This window comes from Thermobia domestica, chromosome 17, assembly GCF_964235325.1.
Source record: "Thermobia domestica chromosome 17, izTheDome1.hap1.1, whole genome shotgun sequence".
Classification (NCBI taxonomy): domain Eukaryota; kingdom Metazoa; phylum Arthropoda; class Insecta; order Zygentoma; family Lepismatidae; genus Thermobia; species Thermobia domestica.
Window position 1 is genome coordinate 169,973,870 of NC_137470.1, and position 24,052 is coordinate 169,997,921.

The 24,052-nt window shown below is 37.4% G+C and overlaps 1 protein-coding gene across 6 annotated transcripts in view; it reads right to left on the reverse strand.

The window, feature by feature from the left end:
• Positions 1 to 18,905: 18,905 nt before the first annotated feature.
• The window catches only part of LOC145674484 (serine protease persephone-like), a 146,695-nt gene continuing 141,548 nt past the window's right edge, over positions 18,906 to 24,052 (reverse strand). For all 6 annotated transcript variants that reach the window (XM_081744600.1, XM_081744602.1, XM_081744603.1 and 3 more), the window contains 2 exons: positions 23,888 to 24,051; positions 18,906 to 20,388 (listed from right to left, as the gene is read on the reverse strand). In XM_081744600.1, the coding sequence (XP_081600726.1) occupies positions 20,215 to 20,388; positions 23,888 to 24,051 (338 nt within the window). In that variant the 3' untranslated portion in view covers positions 18,906 to 20,214. The remainder of the gene's footprint in view (positions 20,389 to 23,887; position 24,052) is intronic.

The window sequence follows — 24,052 nt, forward strand, 5'->3', positions numbered from 1 at the left end:
ATCAAATTTATACATTGAACAGCACAGAAATTATGTTGAAAATATTATTAACATTAAATTGACTAAAATGTGTTTTTCATCATGTACCCGGACTTTATGGAAACCCTGTTTTTAAATCTACTGTATAAGGAATTTTAGTGACAACCAAGCCTTGATGCAGGATTTTCAAAATTGGTATATACATATCTCATAGGAAGCCTTTAGCTTTGCTATAAATTATTTTATTGTTTTGAAATTGAATATTTCTCATATGTAGATGATAGCTGCGAAACCAACCTTTAACATTCGTTTTGAGTGCTAAATGTTAAAGAAATACCTAAATAATACTCACAAGCTCGTAGTGCACTTCTCACTCAGTTCATAAAGTTTCTGTTTTAATTCTTAATCATCGTTACTAGTGCAACGTATTTACATTAGTTTCCATTGTGTGTGTGAAAAATAAGTTCGATAAATGTATATCAAACAAATGTAAACACATTGCATTAGAAACAATGATTAAGAATTGAAACAGAAAATTCGTGAACTGAGTGGGAAGTGTACGACTAGTCTGTGAGTACTGCGTAGGTGTTTCCTTAACATTTAGCCCTTGAAACGGATCTTAGAGTTCGATTATCGCACTCACCATCTACATATGAGAAATACTTAATTTCAAAACAAGAATTTCTGACGAAGCTGACAGGCTTTCCACTAGATATGTATATGTAATTGTATGATGTTCACAGGTTTTGGCATACATAAGAGCTTTGGAAGTCTTCCATTGATTGGGAAAATAACCTGTGCGAAGAATAAATGTGAAGATAACAGCTAGAAGGTTAAGTAACACAAAAGGTGCTTCTTTGACATGGAGATAAGTAATGGAATCAAGACCAGGAGTGGTATTTTGTTTACGAGCTGTGACAGATGTGATGTCCATGGCAATGAGAGGATAATCAGGTAGAGTATGACACATGTTCGGCCTTAGTTCTGATGACTTGATTTTGAAGCGGTGTGTTGGATGTCTCCGAGAAATGGCTGCGGCTGATGGTGTAAAGATAGTCAGCAGGTAAGTTACGAAGGTGTCTGCTTTTTCTTTATCAGTCTGGAGAGGTTGATCATGGTCCATGAGAGGATGTGTAATGCGGCTCTTGCGACCAGTAAGCATATGGAAACGATTCCAGTATTGGGATGGGTGTAAAGTATCAGCCATATTACTGTAAGCTTTAATCCATCGTCTTGTCTTATAGGCCGTTACATGATTGTGAACTGTACGTTGAAACTGATGATGTAAGCGCAAGGACTCAGCACTTACTGTACGTTTGTAATCTCTATCGAGTTTTCGTGAGCGTCTAATCAGTGGTAAATAGTGGGGTAGTAACGTTAGTCGAAAACCATTGGATGTGCTGGTCGATATAAAACGGCTGTTCGCCCCTTGAAGTGCAGAGGTTATAATATCCAGAGAGAGATACATGTCTTCTTCCGTTTCTTGGAGATTCGGTTGTGCGAAAGTGGTTCTGAGATATGTACAATATCCTGTCCAATCAGCTTTGTCGAAACGTAATGCAGTACGTGGGACTGGAGGTATCTGCAGTAGTGGACGATTTGCAGGTGCGAGTAATAATTCAACAGGAACATGATCATTTCCAAGAGAATCTAAAACTGCGAGTGTACAGCTGGCGAAAAGACTGGCAGACGTAATGACAATGTTGCGTGTGATATTAGAGATCAGGCGTGTATGTTAAGATAAATTGTGGAAGGTGCCAATGGTCTGTGTTGCAATGAAGTCCAGAAATAGTTCTCTCTGTCGAGATATTCGGGTGTGAATATTTATATCGACCATAATGATGTGAAGACGAAAAGTATTTGATATATATTGAAAGAATGCGTGAGATATGATAGACATCAAGGCGGATATAAATAGTAGCGTAATATCTGTAATACAAACTGGTGATTATATACTCCGGGATATTTGGTCAGAAAATATTTGCGATGAGCGACTGTGGAAGAAAAGTCAGGTGCAACTCCACCATTAGCACACTGCATAGGTATCGCACTGTCATGCCTGAGCAACGTGTATCGTGGAAATTTGCAGCTTTGTTCAGGCTTCAGGTGAGTTTCGTTTGGAAGAAATGCATTAGCGTGTTCTTCAAGAAACAGTTGTTTAAACAGAAGTTTATTCGATTCGAAAGATTAAATATTCAAAAATAAGAATATTAAACCCCTAATCAGCAGGATGTCCATAGTAGATAGATTAAGAGCTGGATGAAGTTGCAGCAGCATGGTAGTAAGCATATGGACCAAAATAAGTAGCATTAAAGTTAACACGAAGAGTTGCCTGAGCTCCAAGCTGTGTTTGTGGGGTTTTGCTCTGTGCAAGCGTTCCACTTAGGCGGCTGTTGGCTGTTTGCGCAGAGCTTTGTTGTGTGGGGTCCAGAAAAAAAGTCACATGTTGGTTGATTTGGACACCTGGACGTCGGATGCGAATTATATTGCTGGAACTTTTCGCATAGAATCGGTAGAGGTGGTGGGGTGCAAGATGCCTCGACCCAGTGTCTACGTTTAAAGATATAGGCACCCCTAGTTCAAAGCTCGTCAATAGTTTCTTGATGCGAGGTAAGGACTCGTACCATATAAGTTAGGTCTGTATTGTTTTTGATGCGTATACGTTTGGTAACAACATCTTCGCATTTCTATTTTTATTTTATTTGCTAGCCAGAGCTGGCTACCCGCTCGAGGGTTATGCCCTCTATGGGGAGGTGTATGCATAATAGGAAGAAATAGGAGTAGTTGCAGCCGGTCTATGGGATAGTGTCATGCTTAGTTAGGAGGGGTAAAAGGTGAGGAAAAAATTAAGGAAGATAATTATAGTGACGAAAATTTTCTTTATTTATTTCAAGTATTGCCAGGTGGAACATTAAACATGAGATGAAGATGAAAAGGGAAAATATGGTGTTGTGAAGTGTAAACCAATAAATACATCACTGGGTTTTGTTAGTTGACTGATGTTGGTTAATCTTTTCGCTTGGGGTCTGTTTCAAGCATTGATGAAAGACAATGGAAAGCTCAGATTTGTGAGAGGTATTACAGTGCGTATGATTGACAGGTGAGGGGCTGGGGATCGTCGGTCTTCAATTCTTCTACTAAGCGGAGATAGTTGTGGTTTGGGGGTAGAGTGTAGTGGTAGATCGTGAAGATAAGAGATAACGGTGTATGTATAATAGCAGCTGAAATAGGAAAGTCTATGTGGGCGTTCATGCATGTGTTTATCGATGTATTTGAGACGGAGAGATTCGAGATGAAAGAGAATATGTGGAAAAGGTGTTCGTTCTTATAATTTGTATGTCAGACTGGGCAATTTTATCCTGTATGCAATGCGGAATGCATGGCGTTCCAAGATCTTCAATTTGTTGTAGAAGGAAAGAGGTGCAGCGATCCAAGCTATATTAGCATGTCAGAACTGGACGCAAAAAGACCTTATAAGTATTTAGCAAAGTTGTGGAACTGAGACCCCACGTAATATCCGTGAGACGTTTTAATAAATTGAGGCAGGTTGAAGCTTTTGCAATGACGTCCTGTAAATGTAGGTTCCAAGTGAGATGTGCGTCTAAGGTGAGGCCGAGGTATTTGACAGATTTACTAAGTTGAAAACGGGTATTGTCGACTGAGATGGAGGAGGTTGGAGTTTTGGTGGACCTTGGTGCGTTTTTTGGGCGGCAAGAAAACAAGTGTCTTCAGAGCGTTTATCTTGAGATGCCACTTTTCACACCAGTTTACGAAGAAATCTGTGGCGGACTGCATTGAAATGTTAAGTTAGTGAACAGTTTTGCCGAGTGCAAGGAAGGCAGTATCACCCGTGTATTGGAAAACATGGACGTACGGAGGGAATGGTGGTAAGTCGGCCACATAAAGAAGATAAAGCAGAGGGGAGAGTGAAGATCCTTCGGGTACGCCAAAGTAAAGTAATATAGGGTGAGATGAGTTATTAATAGAAACGTTTGCAAGGCGATGGTGCAAAAAGTTATAGATGAAATGGATATAAGTAAGAGGAAGACGAAAGTTCAAAAGTTTCTACATAATTTCTGCGTGCCCCACTGTATCAAATGCTTTCTCCAAATCAAATAAGGTAAGAGAAGATGGTCGTGATGTATTATAATGTGGTGATGTAGTTGAGACGTAATAATTGATAGTTAATGCTAATAGTTTGGACGAAATCCTGCTTGTGAACGTGGTAAAAGACTATAACGAGTAAGATAGACGTGTATTCGTTAAACTAAAACCTTTTCAAAAATTTTACTAAATACGGATGTTAGTTGAATAGGGCGACATGAAGAGACACTGTCGACGGGCTTATTAGCTTTAAGAAACATCAAGATCTTAGATGTCTTCCATTGAAATGGTATAAATCCAGAACGGAGGGTGAAAGTATAGATAAATAAAAGAAAGTAGAGAACTACGTATGGACTCACCTTGATGTGGCGATAAGAAATGGAATCTATTCCTGAAGCTGTGTTACGTTTCCCTCTTATGGCTGAAGTGGTCATCAAGAATGATGGTCGCTGTTAGTGGTCTGTGAATAGTCAGTGTCTGGTTGAAGATGAGCAGATGAAAAAGCAAAGTGGTTTACTGGATAATTATGAACACGTCGATCAGGAGTAAGTGGTGTGAACATATCTTGAAGATATGTGATGAAGACATTTGCTTTATTGAGATCAGAGTGTAGACGTGTGTCGTTAAGAATGAGTAAATAGGAAGTTTTGTTAAATTTGCCAGAAATTGCTTTGCTACGTTTCCAATAACGTGAAGGGTGGAGTGTCTCCGAGAGATATATGTAGGTTTTTACCCACTGATGTAATTTGTACGCTTTGACATAGTTTTGGACTGTACGTTGAAGATCTGAGATGAAGTTCCTCGCGACTTCCTGGACGAATGTAGTCACGAAAAAATTGTCGGGATCGCTGCACCATGGCAAGCTATTGCGGCGGAAGTTTAAGCTTATATGGTGTATATTGCGATTGTGGGATATATTGTGCAGAGACGTGATTTATATGGCTTGTAATGGTATCCAATATATGATATAGTCGATCTTCTGTAGTAGGTGGATCAAGCTATTCTAGGTATTTCGAAAGATGAACGATATTTTTCCCACTCTGCTTTGTCATATCTTGGGATCATTCGAGGTGAGTTGCGTCAATAGATCGAGGAGTGCGACTTTGAATGCATAGCCTGATCGGTACATGATCACTTTCTAAAGGTTCTAAGACGTCAATTGTTGTGTGGTGTGTTAAGATAGCTGAAGTGATAGCTATGTCAGGAGTCGTATTAGAATCTGGGGATGTTGGTTTTGGCAGTTGATGCACGTGCGTGTGCCAATTGTAGCAGTGGTGATGAAGTTCAAGACATTTGTCTTGTCTGTTGGAGCGACTACGAATATTAATGTCAGGTAACATGATGTGGCGCTGAAAGGAATTTGAAATGTACTGAAAGGCCAGAGAGATTACAGATGGTGATCAGAAAAATGGAAACACCTGTAGTTGGCAACACGTCAGATGTATGGGTTGGCAGTGGTGTCGTGGCGCCCGCAGCGCCGGACCGCTGGTGGTGGTGTGTTAGGTCGGTCTCCATACTACGTCAGGCGCAGTGGAACAGCAGTGTCCAGTGGCTGCAGCAGACGGAGGTAGTGTAAAATGGGAGACCTCTCAGATTTTCAAAGAGGACAAATTGTTGGTGCGCGGTTATGTGGAGTGAGTGTGACGGCAGTGGCTACTGTGTTAGGTATGTCGCGTGGGACAGTGTCGAAGGTGATGACGGCCTACACAACACACGGGAAAACCACATCGGGGAAGCGGAACAGTGGGCGGAAGAAAATCATGAGTGACAGGTCACGCCAGGTATTAAAGCGCATTGTCACGCAGAACCGTCGTGTCACTGCGGAGCAAGTGACGGAGGAACTCAATCAGCACCTCCCCCACCCTGTTTCGACAATCACAGTCCGCCGCGAATTACATGACATGAACTTACGGGGTCGTGTTGCACGGGCCAAACCGCTCATCAGGGACCATAACGCTTTCGCACGCCGCAAATGGTGCCGCGACCATGCAACTTGGACCGTTGAGGACTGAAAACGTGTGATATGGTCGGATGAGTCATCCTTCACCCTATTCCCAACCACGGACCGTGTTTATGTGTGGAGAACGCCCAAAGAAACTTCTGATCTGCAGTGTCTCCGCCCAACTGTGAAACATGGCGGCGGCTCGGTGATGCTGTGGGCCGCCATATCATGGTTTTCATTGGGTCCTGTGGTTACACTTAGCGGACGAATCACTGCTAACGATTATGTCGCAATTTTACGAGACCACTTGCATCCTATAGTCCGGATGTTGTTCCCGGACAATGACGCCAACTTCCAGGATGATAATGCACCCATTCACACAGCTGGCGTTGTTGCAGTGTGGTTTGAGGAACATCGGGATGAAGTTCAACACCTCCCCTGGCCCGCCCAATCCCCAGAGCTCAACATAATTGAACATCTGTGGTCCGTCTTGGAAACACGACTCCGGCGACGATTTCCACCTCCATCCTCTCTCACAGAACTGGCCGATGCCCTGCACGAAGAATGGTGTAAAATTCCACTTGCTGCCATTCACGACCTCTATGCCTCCATCCCACGTCGCATCAAGGCTGTTCTGAAGGCGAAGGGTGGCCCGACACCATATTAATCTGGTAAGTTGCAATTTCGTTCAGGTGTTTCCATTTTTCTGATCACCATCTGTACAACGATAATATATAATCACTGGTTCTTCGTTTTAGATTTAAATTTGAGCCACATTAAATAATACACACACTTCGTCCCTTATATTGATTCCATTTTTTTATATTATATATCTGTTGTCCCTGACAACGTCGTCTCCAAAACCTTATTATTTTAACATATATAGACATAGGAACATATTATTATGTAAGATCGATATAAAATTTTACATATATCTTTTTCTTCTTCTTCGAATGGCTTAATGAGTCTAGTACATATATTAAAACATCTTACGCCCCTAAAGTAAGGATTTACAATGCATAGGAAGGCATAACTATGGGACGTAAAACTTAGATTGCTTATTCTTTTTGTTGTTAGAGGTAAATGACTAAGTAAAGTACTATAAATAATTGTGAATAGAATTTTGTAAAGATAATGTATTAGCTCTGATAAAATATTAGCTTTCAACCCTTCCCGTTGGTCTAGCAAGTAGCACGTGCGCCTTTGGTGTATGCGGTTCCAGGTTCTATTCCCACTAGAACATAAGAAATAATTACCTTTTCATTTACTCTTGTTAATTGTCTATCATTTGTAACCTGAAGAGCATAAACGTGAAACATTAAACTAAATAATTCCGTTTCAACATTGCCCAGTGATTTCATTGTCTCAATCATCAGTTGTTGCGATCGTGGTATATACTGCCGTATGTATACAATTGGCTTGTCGCATCTGATCCGAATTCGAATGTGGTCTTTTTGTTGTTCAAAGATTCAAAGCTTGTTTGTGTTAATTCTTCACTAATGCTGTGGTAAGCTGTCTTTCCGTTAGGCAGTTACCTGCGTGAAACCATTTAACCACTAGCTTGTAGCTCGTGCCTACATGTTCTGTATTGTGCTTAGCATAGTAGCCTTAATACGAATAAAGCAATATTTTCCGTTCTACATGAAGGCTATCTCACAAATCAAATATAGGTGAATGTATTTAGAAACGACAGTTTTCGCACGTCATTCACTACAGACGAACTTATATTATCCAGTTTTGATTGCTGGCAGAAGCTAGTGTTTTTTTACTGAAAATTGGGATTAGGTTCACTTTCGATATGAGACTTCTAAACTGTGCTATGCATAAGTATCTAAAGACTTAAAGAACAGCTATGTCTGTTCGTCCGTCCATCTGTTGACACATATCATAGGAAAAAAGGTGAAGGATAAAGAGATAACGGATCTTGCAATCGTTTCACCGTCCCAAGGATAGGTTTCATTTCCTATGTTTACTCTCTGTTGAACAACTTCCGATTTCAAGTTAATCATTTCCGGTTTCAACGTTTATCGACATAGAACAAGATAGTTATTAGATAACAACAAGCGGTTTTCTGCAAATGATTCAGCGTTTCAAAGCAACGTATCATGACAATGGCGAACAGTCTACCAAAGACGGTAATGGTTTAAATTTACTACTACTTCCGGTTTCAGTACCGATTTCCGTAGAGTAAGACGGTAAGAGATATTGAGATATATTATTATCTAATCGATTCAGCTTCCCAACAGTACGTTCTATCTTCCTTTAATCACTTATTCAAGCTGGACGCAATTCAAATTAACAATTTCCGATTTCAATCTTTAGCCCCATAGAACTAAAACAGTAAGGGATAGCGAGATAGGGATAATGGTTTTCTGATATGGATTCAGTGACCGAAATACAGATTCTATCTCTGATCTTATTAATCTATTGTAACCATTATTTATAAATATCCCTATGCCGTAAGCGTAGTGGACCACCGATGGGCAACTACCGACATTTTGCCAAACATTGGCAGCCCCGCAGCGATGATCCGCTGTGGCCCCACTTCCGTTTTGAAAATTATACCACCAGCGGCAGAGACGCGACGAAACGCCAAACAGCCACAAGATAATTTCGTGAAAATATGTTAAATCGCCTCTATGCCTGATTTTGTTACATAAAAGTGAGTCTAAAAACACTAAAGGAGAAACAAACACTGCCCTTGGGTAGGCGCAAACAACCAATTTTATGATTACTAGTCGTGAGTTCTGATTTGGCACGGAGGCGATGCAAAAAACTTGTCTCGTAGAGGGATAAATTATGGAGATCCTTTTTAATTTTGCTAATAAGAGTGCTTCTTTAATCTTGTATATTCGACGATAATTGTTTGGGATCTCATTAAATGCGTTCGCCATGTAATTTTATAACAAAATGACGCTCGTATATTTACTTTATTTCAGAATTCTCCCGCATGATCGGGAAGAGGTTTATTTGAGAAATATTTGGAAGGTTCATTTAAACCTTCCTCCCCATAGGATGGGTATTTCAATTCAAGTGAACTGATGAAAACTAATAAGGGAGAAGCAGATTTTGGTGAACGAACTTCGGAGCCATCTTTCGCGAGGTAGTAGTGCACATTTAAAGTCTTAATATTAGAAACTAGGAGAGAGCAATTGCCAGTGATAACAGATAAAAAGTGTCAAGCTTTGATTCGCAGCATATATGATACAATGCGTTATCAAGTGACCACGAGAACCTCGAGAAAACCCACACACACAGGCTGTGTCCACCACAAAGTTCACTTGGCGCGAGCTGGGATCGAACCAGGGACTCTATGCACCAAAGGTGACCGCTATACATCTTTTTAACTTCCTGACTTATCCTCTATTTCAATCCTCATTTCAGGACTCCTAGAATCAACAGGGACACAACCTCACGATCGTCAGTCTAATAATGATGTCAATCCGCTCGACTCGGTTCAACAGCTCCAGCCGGCTCGGTTCGGCTCAGCTTAACTGAGCCAACGGCTCGGTTGCAATAAACCATCGGCTCGGTTCGGCTCATGTGAGCCGTTGGCTCGAGGCGGCTACGGTAGGGTGAGCCATTGGCTCGGCTCGGTTTGGTCCAACTGAGCCGAGGACTCGAGCCAGCTCGGTAGGGTGAGATGTGGGCTCGGCTCACTTCTCCGTTTGGCTCACTGAGCCTGAACCAAGCCGTTGACAACACTACAGTTTAACACCTCAGGCTACTCAGCTACACCCACCGTCTTCCACTGGGCCACTTGCGGCCCCTAGCTTTCTAACAGTGTGTAGTAATATTCATTATCTTCACCCTCGCAATCAACTATCGAGTCACAGTGATTAAATGATACATAATATGTATTTTACTTATTTATTTACTAAAAGGTTTACGATACAGCCAAAAGATCATTATGTTTGTAAAATGTTTATTATTTTCATGAAGCAAAGAGTATTATTCTACTTGTGTTTAGGGCTATCGCTACTACACTTTTAATTGACAACTAATAGTTATGTTCACTATTTCTGTCCATTTTCTACAACTTACTTGAGGAGACTATTCGGAGTATTTTTTTTTTTTTTATTTTACTAATGTTTCGTTAAAGTTTAGTCATATATTATTTACTATTTCAAATATTTATAAGTTTCCCCTTCAGGTTATGATAATGATCAGAAATGAAGTTTCCTCTTTTTATAAAATTCTTGATAATTGTAATACTTTATTTAAAGGACGTAATTCTAGATTATTTGGAGATATTCAAATAAACTAGAATGAAGACTATAATACTAAGCAACATTATTAGAACAAAACATTGCTGTTTTAGGCTAGTTTTAGACGGAAGCATTTATCGTAGCATTTCTCGTAGCAAAAATCGTATCATCGATATCCTACCGTGTAAAGTAGCAAATGCTATAGCATTTCCCATGCCATGGCATTTCTTGTCGATAGAACCTGCTCTATTTCGTAGCATTTTCCCCAGCATTTCTGCTCCGATTACAGGGCCGTGGTGTGTTAAAAGTAAGCGAAATATTTTGTGTCAAATATCCATCCTCTTTGTTTTGTGTGGGAAATTGAATTGTAGTAAAGAAAAATGAGTTGGAGTAGGGATACTATTATTATGTTGATTAAAGAATATGAGGAACATCCCTGTTTGTACAAAGTTAAAAGCGTGCAGTTTCACTATACGGATCCACACAGAAATTCATTTAAAAAAAAACTTTCTCATTTCATTTATTGTACCTTCAGCAATCATTTTTGAGGTGTGTTCTTGCATTCTCCGGTGCAGGTTCACTTTGACAGGTCTTCTGCAAGACAGCTGGCAACGTGTAGTTTTACTATACGGACCCATAGTATAAGTAATAATAGTAGTAGAAGTAAGTAAGTAGTAGTACTTAGTAATTATAACAGTAGGAATAGGTGTAGTAATAGTAGTGGTAGTAGTAATGGGAACGGGTTAGAAGCCCCGAAGGGGTTGGTTGGGTTCTGTTCTCGATACAAAATGGGGAAATTGCTGACTTGCCAAAATTTTATGGCAGCTTATTGAAGATTACGTGCATTTCAGTTTCGACTTTAATTTCTATATTTCCACGTAAATACCTATCTCAGATGTAAGTGCACACCATAGTTCCATTACTTATACACTACTCTATTAAAATATTAGAAATTTCTTTTGTAAATTTTAAAATCTATGGATCTGTATAGTATAACTGCACCGTTAAATGTCGTTTTTATCATAATAAGCATATGCGAAAAAGGGCTTTAGAAGAAATAGTGACTGAAATATCTGTTTTTAGTTTTGGAGCCATAATTGCGCTCTTCTCCAGTGATTTGTTTGCTACGTCACATCAAAATGCTACCGTGTAAAAGCACAATATACTTTTGATGCCATAGAATATTATACGAGATTTTTGGCAGCACATCTGCTACGAGAAATGCTACGATAAATCCTTTCGTCTAAAACTAGCCTAAGAAATTGACAGAATCAAGCTTTTCTACAAAAAAAGGCAGCGTAGAACTGATGATCGAGGATAAAAGCAAGATATTCGGGGAGCGTGTGATAACCGTATAGTCCACGAAGGTATGTTAAGGTTCATTCTCGTAGTAAACGCATATTGGAAAATCACTACCACAAACTGCCTTATCGCTTTTCCTATTTGGTGGCTTATTTCCTTTTATTTGTTTGTTTACATATAAAATGTTTAATATCTATTATTATTATTAGAGCTATGCAATATGTATAGTAACTAATATTATGAAAGATTTAAGTTGTATTTCTAATAAAGCATAAAATTCCCTGTGTAAATTTCGCCGCGCGCTTTGCCATTCTTACGAAAATGGAACTTAGAATTAATAAAATAAATCTCTCAAACTCATCGCCAAATTCTAACTTCTTTATTTGTTAATTTTTTACAGAAATATATATATATATTTTGAAATATGTGGTTTCCTTTTTCTGCATATTTCTAAGAAGACATTTAACATTTTCTATCATAAAAGAGTTATTTCTATTTATGTAATTTTGAAGGACATGCGACAGAAATTCTGGACAGAAGTGTAGTTTCTTTTATTTGTACTCCATTCCTAGACACAGACAAAACAACTTTTCTCCATTTTATTGTTCTTAAAGAAATCACGTAATGATAAATACTTTTGGTTCGGTCTTACTTGTTAACTCTAAACTTCATGCATCTCGATTCGGTTTATTTTTTTTACCTTTTCTACATGTGCTCAAGAATTAAAAATGGTTCTGCGCGGGAATCGATCCCTGGACTACAATTTCTTCAGACCACCTTGCTACTGAATACTCTACGAGGGAGGATGGTCAGAGCAAAGAAACTGATTTCTTTGTTCAAGAGACATACGCACATTACTGTGGCTTCATTTCCTCGATCTGTATATGAATTTACACAACTAATTAGGTCTTCAAATTTTACACGTGATTTCGCAGAGTTATTATTAAATTTAACGCTACATGCTACGTTGGAAAAACGTTAAGGGAAGAAAAAAATTACAAATATAGATCGAACTTATTCAAGGTGTCTCCTCACCTTCCTATGTAAAAAAAAAAAAAATACCCTTGTTCGATTTCCGGCAGATCATGTGTTTCAGATTCCACGTTAATCAGTAGGTCCCGTCTCATATGGCTTTGCTGCTGGAAGGGACGTTAAACTGAAAATCAACTCAACCTATCTAGAAGGGCGAAACAAAATCCATTACTACTACCAGCTAACAAATATTCCATTTCTTGTTCTCATAAAATATTATTACATTAATGGATTGACAGAAATATTATTATTACGTTCATGTGTAAACCTAAAAAGAATCTGACAAAGTATATCTCTTCTGTTCCTATCAATAGCTTCTACTATGTGTCTTTTTCTTTCCTTTTGTCATTCTAGTAGTAATAAGTAGACACTGTTTTCCTCAGAAACTTGCGACTTTAAGGTCTACAGCGTAGTGGTCTGCCGACGACAACACACTGGACATTGTTTATAAAAAGACCGAAAAATATTATTCACTAACTTATTGTCTACTGTTTGAACTGCAAGAAATGATCATATTTCTTCGCGATAATGTGAATACAAAAGTGAAATGTTGTGCTTCTACACACTTTCCTTTTCTCGGATGACTGGATAGTTAAAAGAAAATAAAAAGTATGTCTTCAGGGGGAATCGATCTGAGGACCCCGTGAACTTGGGCCCACGGTGTTACCGATTACACCGTCAAGACCTGCTTGCAAGGAAAGCGCTACATTGAGTGATTTGTCTAAAGAGTTCAAGTACTTTACATCGCATTGTATTTGTTCTTTGTTTAGTTTTTATTGCGTTCACTCTTTGTGTTTTTGTACAATGCACGAAACGGCAAATACATTTTTCGCTTCGATGCCCAGGAATACTGTTTTAACTGATCAGCAAATAGCAAGCTACTGGCGTAATGACATGTAGTAATGTGTAGTATTTTATTTTCATAGCAGCAAGTGGCAATATACTATCCCGCAGAAAACATGCATTATCTTGTATTGTCTGTCAAACAATTAAGTGTTGAAATTGCTTTTAAGGAAAATAAGCATCTGTGTCTGTTAAACTATGATCAATGGACAGAATTGTAAAAGATCATTGTTTACAATTGAAAGTTAGGTAAGTCGCAGATTTCACTACCAATATTCAAACTTTACTTCTTATATATAAAATTTAATTGTCACAGTTTTTTAATGCCATAAAAGCAATTTTCTAGTGTTATCCTTAGAGGTAGGCTGCCTGTGATGTACTAGAGATAACAATTCTTCGTTGAATATCGTTTGAACTTTATGAAATTTAGTATCTTAACTAGGAGTGGATATAGTAAATTTCATAATTAGTTGGGAGTGAGCTTATTAGGCAAATATTTAAACTTCAAATTGGAAAATATCTTAATTAGAAAGCTTAAATTTAAAAAATCAAACGGGACAATTAGTTTTTTTTTACGTCCGTAATAAACTACCCCGATTTTCACCCTCGCATAACGTTAGCATTTTATATGTACACTCATGTTCAAAATCATTGTCGCATGTGTAGGAATGTAATTTGATAACAAATTCGCCCGGTATTTCTTATAATGTTAGCATATGTATAATCAGCAAAGAGATGTATACGGAAAATTTCATGGCATAAGAACAATGAAACAATAATAAAACTTTGTTGTCCGTTTAGCAACAGTTTGTTTCACTCATTCTAATTTTCGCGTTTATAATTCTTTTCCTGTAAAATTTACCACAAACATACATTTCTCGATTATACACATAGTGTCAGTATTAAAAGTAGCGTTCAAAATCATTATCAAATTATATTCTTACAACAAGACAGTTATAGATGTGCGACAATCATTTTGGACATGAATGTATCTTAAGTAGCTGAGGAATTAGGGTATATAGAATTTATCCTTGAAAGTATACAATCCGAAATGCATACATGGGATATTCAATAGGAACTGAGATACCAGTATTCCTGTTTTTTGTTTTTGAATTTGCCGGTTAATTGAACAAATGGAACATATTAAGTTACGAGCTTTTTAATCCAAAAACAATGCTAATAGATGTCAGTAGCGAGCTCTTTAAATAGTTCTACACTTATCCAACAGATGGCTCTGTCCGTATATATTAGTTACTTAGATGCCACACAAATAAAAGACTGAATTTTCTCATCGTTGGTCGCCTTAGCCAGGTAGCTCAATTGGTTAAGGCGCAGTTCTATAAAGCTTGGGTTTAACTGACAACGTAGGTTCAAATCCAAGCCGAGGACTTGCAAATTTATATCTGCGGCCAGGGTATAAATTTGTATTTCCAAATGAACTGTAAAGTGAATTGAGCTATTCACTTGTATTCCATGTAAACAGATGGCTACAGTGTCCTCCACGTGTGGATAAAGCTGGGCCTCTCTGGTACTTGGATACAGAGAAGTAAAAAATCCTGGGATCCATCGGGGAGGGAAACACCAACAACCACCACCCTCCTAGATGGATCCCAGGATTTCTGCCACGGCAGTTTTGCTGCTTTAGACGGATATATGGAACACACACAATAAATATCTTCATGAAGTTATTGTGATCTGGATATACCAAAGTTTAAACGCATAACATGTAGAGAAGGAATTTACAGAATTTTGTACGTAAAAGTGTGTATGTATTAGTTGTAGCGGTCTGCTTCTCATTCCGCTGTACGTCAGTAGTATGATTGATTGTAGTAAAACTCAGTCCCTTAAATATTAGTGACCTCTTCAAGTGCCATCAATACTTCGGAATGAATGGCGAAGGAAGGTTATATTTATATATATATATATATATTTATATATATATATATATTTATATATATCATCTCTCTCTCATATGAGAAAGACGTATTAGGTTTCCAAACATTCAGTGAGTGTTATATTTCCAGTTCGTGTAGAAACAATGATCATACCGGATTACTATATAATCCATTGATACGTCTTTCGTTTGTTTCAAGACTATATTCTAAATAAATATGTCTTTCTTCATAAGTGACCCTTCCCTTTTACATTCTATCCCAACATATTGCTAGTTCTCATTGTTCAAAATTAATTACCATTTGTATCCTTACCCACTTAAAATCGGATACTAATGTACTCTTTATTCTACCAAGATTTTTTTTTTCAACAGCAAAAACATGAATAGTAGATGATGGTATCTCATCTGATTTGAAAGTACAATTTGTACACTACACATGTACGAAAATCACTTTATTCTTTCGTGTCTTTATAAACAGGGAACGCAGTACAGTGCCCTGCCCTGCATAATGATAAGTATTATTATTATCGACTAGCGACGAAGGACAAGGTTATAGAAAAATACTAGTCTTTAGCTAACTAGGGGCTTCGCCCTGAACCCTCGCATCGACACTGAATTTCGTGTTCTTCATATTCCGGAAATATGCCCAGCTGGGGGCTTCGACCTCACAATTCTACTGAATTTCAAATACTATTTCAATCCTCTAAAAGATAGGGTTTTGTAACCCAAGAAAACGCCTATGTGAATTTCTTCGTCCCTTTTTTTGACAATTTTCCTGTCTGTTAGTCCCGGAAACCTACAGTCATGCTAAATTGCAACTTTCCACAACAATCAGAAATGTGTTTTATATATACATCAAGCGAGAGAGCTTACCTTGTCAAAACTTCAGTAACGAAACAGCATTAAAGCTGAGAGTGAACTATATTTCCATATACAGTATCACGTTCTGTACGATACCCTAATAAATGTGTATATCAACGCCTGTAGAAACAAACTATTGAAACTTCTAATTTGAAGTCTTACTTTGGTGTCGCAATATAAAAAAGTCCCCATTTTATTCGGGACATCGCCTCTACAGATCACTACGAAACCATCCGTGTGATTCTTTCATTGAAGAGCGAATTAACTAAAATTGAACTATACTAGTATTCACATAAAAATCACTTTCTATACGACATCGTAATCCACTGTGATATTTTTGTTTTTCACGAATTAGAAAAGGTTCTATTTACGATAATCTCTAATCGTATTTTGTGAAAACCCTGTTAAAGTATTTCTAGACCTTTACGTTCTCAAATTAAAGAACGACTGTGAGAGCTACATAAAGACCACATTACGTTTGCTTATCCATTATTAAACAACCAAAGAATTGGTATCTGCGCTATTGAAGACATTTTATTTCGAGATGCATTAAAAAAAAGTATTCGATTGATGTGTGTTCAAATATTGTATTTCTTTTTCTTACTTGGTCAACCTTCTTCCTAGCGAGCAGCTCTAACATAAGGATAATTGATAGAGATGAACTCATGAAACAATGTAAAAAAAAAAAAAAAAAAAAAAAAGTACAAATTTAATGAGGCATTTCAAGTTCTCCAGAAAAATAGAATTGTGAAAGAACCTTTTTAGCTTTGCATATGCAAGTATTTCGAGGAAGGAATATAGCTGGTCACACCAATAACCAAACCATTTTTGTACAACAAACAAAATTTATATTGTAGAAACAAATTATATCAATAATGAGATTTGTTTACAGGGTTGTTACAAATCTAGTATTAAGATTTCACTAGTACCTCTTTCGCTGCGAAATTAGACTTCAGTCGTTCATTGTATATGGAATATTTAGCAGTGATAATGCGCTGACAACCGGTAGGAAAATACGATACTAGATAGCGTCAAACGGAGTCAAACAAATTAGAACAGAAAATTCATCAATTTAGGCAATAAAAAGGACATCATTTTGAATGTGAAGCCATTAAAACTGTTCAATTTATATATAATATTTAAAAACACCAAGGTTGTATACAATTAGTACTAAAATATTCGGAATGCATTACTGTTTATTTATTTATTTATTTTAGTTTTGTTTTGGCGTGATCTGTTTCATGTATATAAATAAGCAATTTCACTACCGTAACAGTTCAAATGCTCGTCTTCTTATTGCCCAATACAAAGTAGTAATAAAATTTTGAAGGAATCGACCGAAAGTTTAATTCCGCAGCGAAAGAGAGTATTAATTATTCTTGAATTTACTGGCTACGTCAAACAATTCAAAACATGCTTTGAAGGTTTTTGAGGTATGTCTCTCAACTTTTCGATACATTCTTGTATTGGCGGGGTTTTTCTAGTGGCATTTGTTCAGCATAACCTCAACAATTACAATAACATCCGTTGACAAACTTTTATCAATAAAACTAGTTTGTTTGCCGACATGTGAAAAATAGCCATATTTGAGGCTGTCCTTAGTTCTTGTTGCCTTTAACAGAATTTATACTAAGAAGGATATTTAAACATAATTTGCGATAGATTTTCGAAGTCACTTTTAACTTATGCTGCCTTTAGTATGTATAGTTGAACCTACCAACCATTCTGAGTTCATTTGATGAAACAAAGAACCAAATAGAAAGTACAGTAACTTCAGAATTGTGATTAACTAGACGTCGTCACCGAGTTCCGCTTTGTTCGAAACCTTGTACTGGCATAGCTAAAGTTATTATAGTTTGAAGACTTTTCTTTGCGCATAATCATCTTTTCGTAAGCTACAATATCTAGGATTAAAAGGAGCTATTTAATCAGGATATTTTTGAACTTTGCAATATATATATATATATTTATTTATTGCAAAGAGATCACTGGATGCAGTTTATGGCCGTAAGGTACTTGCTGGTACTGAAAGTTTAAAAGTAAATAAAAACTTATTAATTTATTAGCTTTTTTTTTTGTTTTTGTTCTAAAATAGTCTAAATCTACAAATTGACAGGTTATTCATGGTAATATACAAGGGTTAAAAGGACATCAATGACAATGCAAAAGATAGCATAGAAGGTATCCTTAAAGACCCCAATTAAAAATAAGTAATTGGTGTTTCGTACAGAAATTTTATACAGATACATTTCAAAACAGTACTTTATTGCATTTCCCTCGAACTCAGACTGTCATTTTCGACATTACCGACATCATCGTCATAAAAGAAATACTTGATGACCTCGTCAGCAGACAACAGGCGCAACTACAACCCAGAATAGTCATGTCATCTTCTTGGGATTGTTGCTTGAATTAATGGCCTTTAGCCCTTTGAAACTAGGACTGTTATTTACAAGCTGTTCAAAAATTTAAGCAGGTTTCAAGTTATTGTCTCAAACAGTAATATTAGGAAGAAAAAGACAAGGTCACAAATAATGTAATGTAAGAATGAATTTATTTATTACTAACACAACTTACTTTATTATATCAATAATGGAGTGACTGTCGGGAACAATATATCAGTAGTTTCTACCATCTATTGAGCATTGTGTAATATGTTTTCTTTTTCTTGTTGTGTCTTACCAAACAAGCAAAGTAATTGATTACGTACATGGTTATTACCTTGCGGTCTTTTTACGACCCTTTTTTTTTTTTTTTTTTTTTATACAAAATAGGAAACTATATTCTGCGTTCAATATATTAAACATACCCATGGGTAAAATACAAGAACACACTTTTAGGTACGTTGTTCATTTCAGAGAGAGAGACTGCACTAAATATCTCTGGGCTCCCAAAGGACCCTATGGTGGTACACAAGTGTTAGAGGAAAAAGAAACCAACAAAGAATGTTAAGACAAGCCTGCCTTTATATTTCTTTTACAAGTGAGAATGCTAGAATATTCTAATTCAGGTTCATAATTTTAATATTTATTCGTCACAGAACTGGCGGATCCACGGGGAGGGTGGTAGAGGCAACCCCTCCCGAAGGCTACTATCATTTTATCGCTACACATACATTATGTAAAACTTCGTATTCCAGGCCTCTATTAAGGTTAATTCATATATAGTGTGTCCCGTCATACAAACTATTCTGAACTGTATAATAACACAAATTCAATTTTAAAATGAATAATGATACGAACAAAATTCCCTTTTACCAATCTCAATTTGAATGAACTATAAAATAGGTTGTAAGACCGAAGTAAGGTGCTTCGTACAATATAATTGTAAATAGATAAATGATGAAATTAGTTGTTTGAAGTTCCTTTTGGATTCGAATTCTTTCGGTGCGGGAAGTCTGTAATACCTGCTTTACATTCAGTCGCCAGATTAAAATTAGTCTGTATTTTATTCCAGGACTGCCAGTAAAGTTATAGGTGCAATAGCAATGAACACAAGCCATGAGATTTTCACATTACCAAGGAAGGGCATAGTACTTCTGTTACAAATGATAAAATGGCAAAAAAGTAATATTTATATTTTTTTTATTTTATTTGGTGGCTTCATAGCAAGCTAGAAAACCCAGGCGACAGGTAACCATTTCAAAGAGGGAATCAAGGTCTCTCAGCATTAGGAAATGTTATCGCTGTTTTAGGGAATGAGTCGCATAAATCTAATTACACTCCATACCGAAGCAGCAAGTGAACCAGTTTTCTTCATTTTTTGTTGTTTTTTCGAACTAGAAAAAAGAAATATATTTTGTTCCTGACTTTTTTTCGAATTATCTTGAAAATGTACTTTGGAGACGTAAGAGAATCTGAGTATTGCCTGGAATCATTTTTTCTCATCATTGTTCTCACTTAATTTAAATATAAAAGTACTTGCAAAAAACTAAAGTTTGTAAGTCAATTTTAAATATGCATCAATCTCTAAGATTTATAGGATGTTGAAAACAATATTCCATAGTACATACTGCAATCGTAATAACAAATGCGTAACTAGATATTCTGTCATGGCCATACCACAGTTTCAATCCAATCAAGAAAATATGACACTTTGGTAAATATAGCTGGCACGGGAGAAGCACATGGCGACACTGATGCAGCTATTACTCCTACCACCGTGTGATATATGCAGAAGCCTTGCACATGATTGTCGTACATCAGAGGTCCACCTGAATCTCCCTGAAAAATGAAATATAAAAAGTAACATTCTAATCAACAGAAAAAGAACAAATGAACGTAATCTGAACAGATTAGTTATCTACAGGGTGTTACAAAAAAGTGTCAACATTTTGGAAACAGATTTTCCACATCAAAATAAGAAATAATGTTCATATGGACCTGTGCTTAAAAGTGGATAGTTTCGGAATTATAGTGTGTCGAAAACCTGAAAAAATGAACTCCAAAGGTCCATAGTACCAAGATATGACTGAAGAACTGGTATGTGACCTATCCACATATATGTTTAAGAATGCTCCAGTACTTGCACAATCATTTTTAGAGAAGTTATTTGGGAGTGATCATTCTCCACCTACCTCTCTAAATGTAAAGTACTGGAGCATTCTTAAACAGATATGTGGATAGGTCACATACCAGTTCTTCAGTCATATCTTGGTACTATGGACCTTTGGAGTTCATTTTTTCAGGTTTTCGGCACACTATAACTACGGAACTATGCACTTCTTTCTTATTTTGATGTAAGGAATCTATTTTTAAAATATTGTGACAAATTTTTGTAACACCCTGTATATGAAAATGACGAACCCCTGTTTCTTTAAGAAACGTACAAAATACAGCCTAAAAGGCCAATTTACACGAGAATTAGTAACTACAAACCAACAAAAATGGGAAAACATGTAAAGAAATCACTGCGATATTTACGTCGTAAAAGTAGTGGCAGAGAAACAGCCTCGCTGTTGATGTCCCCATTAAATTTTAACCAGTCAATGATCCTACTGAAAATGAGGGTGAAAACCCACTCACATTTAACAACTATCGAATACGTTTGACTGCAAGAAGTGGGAAGAGAGTATAAAGAACGATGTGATACAGTGTGTTGTCACAGCGGATATGGCACAATATAGAAACCAGTGGAATATAGCGATCCGAGAAGCCGACCCCACCTAACTAGGAAAAAGGCTTAGAAGAATTGGAACAATCCTTAGTACAACCAGATGTATACGCCATCGATCCGCTGTGTGTTACCATTGTGTTTTGCCGGCATATGCGGCTTCTAAAAATAAAATTTCAATATGCTGCCAAATTTTACGTATTTCTAACGAACTCTCTTTATAGTTCAGCTCTCATGAATATTTCTGCACCCAACACATTTCTTCTGGACTACAATTTTCCACAATGCCACTCAATCGTCGTCATATTCAACATATTGTATAATAATAAAAGATTTTTTCCTTGAATGAACTATAGCTACAATGGTCAAGATAATATATTAGTGGAACTACTGAAGCAGCTTTAGACATTCAGGCACAAATACTATATTGGGTAGAATATTTATGTTGTATCAAATTGCTTCGGTAGCTTCTAAAAATACAGGGTATCCCCGAATTCTTTCCCTCACTGTAGACATTCATAGGTTATAAAATATGACACACAAACAAACACTTCTTATCGTGAATTGAATGTAACATATTCAAGTGTTTGTATATCCATGTGTTGGTCAACATTACGTGACGGATGGATGTTATGATTTCAGTTATTCTGTGCCGTAATGCTGCAATGTCGTTCACTGGTAAACCAGTTTATGGGACCATCACGCCCGATCCATCTTCCCCGAAATACTGTATCCAAATAGGCACGGACATCTAATCCCCAATGAGGTGGCGCAGAATCTTGTTGGAAAATTAAGCCCGGAATGTCCTGAATCTATGGCACAGCAAAACTACAACATATCAAGATAGGTATTGGCTGTGATCATCTTTTCACTTTTTTTGTGTGCATGAGACTGCATCACACGTTCAGCTTAGGGCTGTCTCTGCCGGTTTCTCACAGCCTGGGTATTCTCGGATCCTAGCATTGTGTCGGTTGACAACACCGTTCAATTGAAATGTGGCTTCATCTGTGAAAAGGACACATTTCAGATACTCAACATCTTCCTCTATTTCAGATAACATGTCAACAGAAAAGTCATAACGAGCACTGTAATCCGTTGGTTGTACGGACTGCACGATCTGGACTTTGTATGCACGTAAAAAGAAGTTGTGTAGGATGCGGTACAATGTCTTAGTAAACTGCAACTCACGTGAGGCTCTGCGGACTGATTGCTTAAGACTTCTCACGAAGGCGTCTTTCACTGTCTGAATGATCTGCGCACTAGGTCCAGGCTTGCCTGTTCTAGGGAGATCATTGACGCTGCCTGTTTCCTTAAACTTAGCATACCAGTGATGTTTTTAACATTTGTTGCTTGTGTATGCTATGATATCTGGAATTGTCTCTAGAATGTTTTTGGTGACTGTACTCGTGATATTAGAGGACACATTGGGCTTTCTCGTGGTTTGAGTACCTGTTCCTGCAAATGGTATCCGATTCTGCTGTTATTACGGTGTCACTAGGCCCTCTAACAAACAAAATAACAGTATGTACACAAAAACTTGAATATGTTACATGCAATTCAAGATAAAAAGTATTTGTCTATGTATCATGTTTATGACGAATCTTTGTAATCAGGGAAAGAATTCTGGAACACCCGGTATAAAAAAATGCACTCTAGATTTTGCTTTATGAAACCAGATAATACACTCAGCATTGGAAAGAACATAGTACAGTGTGCGATAAAATAAACAGTACTGAAATCACATCGTTGGCGTTTATTTGTTGTACAATATAATGAAACGTAAGAAATAATGTCAAATGGATGTCAACTAAATGTTACTTAACATATAGTGTAAATTTTTAGAGCAATCGTGCCTGTACATTTGTTCAAGATGTTGACCATTACGTCACGCACATTCATCATAGCGGTCCTGCAGATAGTTGAACATGTTAATGAACATGACTTGCTGGAACGACAAAACAAATGACCGAATTCTCTGTCTCAATTCTGGTATAGTGGTAGGGGTCTATCGGAAAATTGCTTCCTTCAGTATACACCATATGTAAACGTCTGAAGCCGTGAGATCAGGTGAATGGGAAGGATATGGAAAATCCGTTCCACGGGAGATCAAACTATGTCCAAAGTCTCTTGGGAAGAAGGACATGTGACTCACTTGCAGTGCCATCAATAGCTTCATCTTGCTCCATCCATTGTTGTTGTAACGACATGTATTGTAAAATCGCGCAAATCATACAAGAATCTGTCAATAACTGTCCATTGATGAGCGACCAAGGTATATATGGCTTTCATCACTGCACCATATGTTGCTGATATTCCACAGTTCCAAAGCAACGCAGTAGAAGTGCGCGCTCATCTCCTGCAGTGAGATGCTGCCCCACATCGTATGAGCCGAAATATCGCTTGACAATAAACACCTCTGTTGTAACTACAAAAACGGACCAGCTGCTCACTACGCTAGTCCGCACACAATTGAGCGCACATGTGACACTCGCAGCTCATACCACTTTGCACCTGCGCGCTATTCGTACGCGAATTTCAGTACTGCTTGTTTTCCGCATACTGTACTTCAATAAATATAGTTAAATAAGTGTCCGATTGGAAAATACTTACTTCACATATGCCCATTTCCGCTTCTTGATGAACTGCACATACCATTGATTCTTCGATTCCTCTTGAAAGTTTGAATCCTGCTCTGAATTCATAGTATTTGTTACACTGGTCTCTGGGTACGTGCGTTAGGAAAGCCTTCAGTAGAGATCTACTCTTATCAGCATC